The sequence below is a fragment of the Juglans regia genome, chromosome 15, assembly GCF_001411555.2.
Source record: "Juglans regia cultivar Chandler chromosome 15, Walnut 2.0, whole genome shotgun sequence".
Taxonomy (NCBI): Eukaryota; Viridiplantae; Streptophyta; class Magnoliopsida; order Fagales; family Juglandaceae; genus Juglans; species Juglans regia.
The window spans coordinates 3,932,241-3,936,575 of NC_049915.1; the positions used below are offsets into that span (position 1 = coordinate 3,932,241).

General features: G+C 36.1%; 1 protein-coding gene across 1 annotated transcript; it reads left to right on the top strand.

Annotated features, from left to right (window-relative positions):
- The first annotated feature begins 1,983 nt into the window (after positions 1-1,983).
- LOC109009957 (transcription factor bHLH96-like) lies at positions 1,984-3,777 on the top strand. The gene is made up of 3 exons (XM_018990632.2): positions 1,984-2,784; positions 3,014-3,436; positions 3,578-3,777. Exons 1-3 carry the CDS (start codon positions 2,287-2,289, stop codon positions 3,671-3,673), a joined length of 1,017 nt encoding a protein of 338 aa, XP_018846177.1. The 5' UTR covers positions 1,984-2,286; the 3' UTR covers positions 3,674-3,777.
- The last annotated feature ends 558 nt before the right edge of the window (positions 3,778-4,335 follow it).

The following is a 4,335-nucleotide window of genomic DNA, read 5'->3' on the forward strand; positions in this document are numbered from 1 at the left end:
CACACCGACGCGCACAGCGAGTGGATTGATCATATCACCAAAGATAATTATGTAAGTGAGATCATTTTGTGTGAATAAATTATGCCAACATTTGAATAGATATTATGTTTCTTACTATTTTTTTTAATATGTTACTTATTGTGTGATTTTCTTCTTAATTATTGTAGAAAAAGATGATTGAAATGCAATTAGCCTCTGAGGAATCTTCTCCTAGTGGCATTGACATATTTGTAGGACCTGCCTGATTTGGTAAGAGGTCTGAGATGTTCTTTCAAGCGTGTCGGTTCATACTCCACTACCTCGACTTTAGATGTTAATAATCTTACGAAAGATTTGGATGCCGCACACCAAGAAATTGAGTAGATGAAGTCGAGACAACAAAATTTTGAAGCTCCTTTATCATGACAGTCTGATTTAAAGACGTGTTTGCAGGAGCGACAATGAGACTAGGAGGAAAGAATATGCATTGAAGTTCAAGAATAAGTACAAAGGGAAACGCTGGTTCAGATGAAACATGTTATGCCACTGCAGGAAGATCGCGGTGGGCGAGGAAAGAAGAATAAATAAACCCTATCATTGTTCAAAACTTTTGTCGTCTAATTTTGCAACACTCAAAAACATTTTCATGAGATGATACTACTTGTGGTGTAATATAATACAATTTGTATGCTTTTTAATTTTATGAAATTATTAGTTCTGATCAGTACGTTTGAATCATGTAAATGAAGAACGTTCGAACATGCCTTTACGTTCAAATTAACATTCGAACATAATTACACAGACGTATGATATGTACATTCGAACATAATAACATTCGAAAATATATGTGTGGTATTACGTTCGAATGTATATACTCCACAAACGTTCGAACTTATTCTGTTATGATCGAATGAATATTTCTTAATGTTCGAATGATTAAAAAGATACGTTCGAACGTATTTATTAACCATTTGAAAATTTAATATTTGACGTTCGAACAATTGTCCCATAACATGCTAATGTAAAATTCAAACGTCACATCACAAACGTTTAAACATGTGTACATTAGAACGTAAAAATCAAACGTTCGAATAAAAAATATTGAATGTTAGAACTTTAGATATTTATCGTTCGAATGTTAATCGGTCGGATAAACATTTAAATGTTATTTGATACGTATGAACGTACTTTCAGTAACAAAATTTGACTGTCACAAAATCTCTCCACGTTCGAACATTGCATCTCAAGGCAGACTTTCAACCATCACATTAAAAAGAAAAACTTTTTATTGACTGTTGTATAATAAGCTGTCACAAAATACTTTCTGTAATGCTTTTTTGGTGACGGTTGTGGGGGCGGTTCCAAACCATCACCAAAAAGTTTATGTGACGGTTTCATTCATCACAATATATGAAATCGGTTGCAGTGATACCAATTAGTTTGCTGTCAAATTGATTAACATGCATTTAGCTATATCCCAAGGATTAATTACTGATCTATTAACTTTGGTAAAAGCTAGATAAAAGTAAAGAACGCATTATGTTTTATCCCATACATCCGATCAATTTATTTTCCCCTAGCTAGTTCTGTGTCACTGCGTGAATGCTCCTCCTAAAGTTTCCAAAGTTATTCTGCACAAAAAACAAAACAAAAAGAAAAACATGATTAGAAAATTTATGTGGTGAATAAGCAAACTGTTTTTATAATAATTATGTTTGGTAGGGAAGCAAGCTGCCTTTTTAAGAACTATATTTCCCTTGTCCTTCATCAGAAATGTTTTGTCTTTCGCACAGCCAAGAGAATCTCTCTCTCTCTCTCTCACATTCTTGGTCTAGCAGCGAGCATGGAGCATTGACTACTGACTAGTCTACGATATGCCTGACGAAGACAAAAATGAAAAAAATAAATAAAGAAAGAAAAAATAAACCATGTCTACAATGCAGTCTCACGTGCAACACGCTGTAGCTTTTGTTTGTAGATTAAATGTCTTTAAAGCCTCTGGGCTTTCTTCATATATGGGGTGTAGAATATGATGGAAAGGTGAGTTTGTTCTGTCTGTTGGGTACGTAGCTCTTTAAGTTGGGCATATTCCAAGTTGCCTTTTCCTTTGTTTTTCTCAGACTAAGGTTGCTTTTTCTTTTGAATTTGGTGTGTTTCTTTGGGGAAAGCTAGCAGTAGTTCTCCCAGCTTTAATTAAGTATAGGTCGACACCCTTAATCCGTTTCTTTGTTGTTTGTGTGTTTGTCTTACTCGTTTGTGTGTTTGTGAGAGTTAGACTAAAAGTATTCAGATCAGAACGATAAAAAAATGGCATTAGAAGCTGTAATTTACCCACAAGGTCCATTTAGTTATGGCTGCAAGGACTTTTACTACTTGGGAGGAGGAGCAGGAACTTGGGGCTGCATCGATGATCTTGCTTTCCAAGAAGATGATGACAAAACCCTTCTTGGCTTTCTCGATCACAACAACATAGAGCAAGGCTTCCAATCAAATTGGGATTCCGAATCTCCTTCTGTGATGCAAAATGTCAAGGAGTGGGATCCGAATTCTTCTTCCCCTGAGGCCTGCACAGATGATCAGTCGCTCACAGGAATAAGAAGTCCACCTCCGAGGGAAGTCCCGGCGCCGGCTGCGGGAACCACCACATCTCGGCGCAAGAGAAAGCGCACCAAGAGCAGCAAGAACATGGAGGAGATTGAGAATCAGAGGATGACCCACATTGCTGTTGAGCGCAATCGCCGTAAACAGATGAATGAATATCTTGCTGTGCTGCGGTCCTTGATGCCACCTTCTTATGTCCAAAGGGTATGTTGCTTTTTTGCCCATTTTATTCTTTTCCCTTTTTCCCTTCTCCCAAGAAAATCGATTCATGAGCCTACTTTTTACTTTATACAAAACCCAAGATTTCAATCATTGTACTACACCGCAACTTTCTGTGATTGAGGTTTTCAATTATAACTTCAAAAACATCATTCTTTGATCGACCTTCTGTGTTTTTCCCTGCAAAAAATTGATACCTTTCTTTGTTTAATAGGGTGACCAAGCATCCATAGTAGGAGGAGCAATCAATTTTGTAAAGGAATTGGAGCAGCTGCTGCAGTCCAAGGAGGCACATCAGAGGAGAGAGCAGCAAGAACCAGAATCTTGCTTTCCTTCATCACAACCTTTCGCACAGTTCTTCATCTTCCCACAATACTCGAGACGAGCAGCACAGTGCAGCAACACATCTGCTGCAGAAAACGAATCCATGGCTCAGAATCAGTGGGCTGCTGCTGCTGCGGCGGCAGACATAGAAGTAACCATGGTGGAGAGCCATGCCAACATCAAGATACTCTCAAAAAAGCATCCCAGACAGCTCTTGAAAATGGTGGCTGGATTTCAAACTCTGGGGCTCACCATTCTCCACCTTAATGTCACCACTGTAGATCAAATGGTGCTTTATTCTGTAAGCGTCAAGGTTAGTCAGTACTCAGTACAATGAAAAAAGCTTAATTAGTTCATTATATATTGCTTTATTCGATTTAATTGACATATATTTCACAGCTCTTATCAAAAGTGGGGTTTAATTTTTTGAATACTTTTGTGTAAATTGGGTCAGGTTGAGGAAGGGTGCCAGTTGAATACGGTGGATGAAATAGCAGCTGCTGTTAATCAAATGCTACGAAGAATTCAAGAAGAAGCTGCTTTCACCTGAAACCAGAAAACACTGTTTTTTTTCTGGCTTTTTTGTTTATTTATAATTTTACTTTTGTAATTGGGGTTCTCTCCCTTCAGAATGAATTGACTCAAATCTTATTTTATTTATTTCCTTTCCTTTTCTCTGTTTTCTTTTAAGGGTACAAAACTTCACCCAATTCAGTGCATGTTTTCAGCTTAATAGAGTATTAAAATGGTGAATATATTAATGTAACGTCACAATAGAACTAGCCAAGTGGAAAACATAACGTCCCTCTATTATTAACTTATTTTCTTTTTTGTTTTCCTTTTTAAAATGTGAAATTTAGATATTGAATAAATCAAACCTGCGAATCAAAATTATATACAAGAGATGCTAGTAAAAATACAGGCTTTGCTTTTGATAAATTGTGTTGGATATTTGGACCATTTTATACTTGCTAATTACAAGTTGGTAAGTGAAAGACAATTATGTTGTGATGCCTCGTATTATCTATTGACGGATATGTGTAGGTGATGTATAAGATCTCGTATTATTTAGGAGTAAGAAAGTTCTTATTCTTTATAATAGTTTTAATGGGTCTCGTATTATTACCATTGACTATATTTTTAAAAATATTAATAAAAAATCAAAACATCATTATATTGCTATATAAAGTTCAATCATTACATATTTTCTCC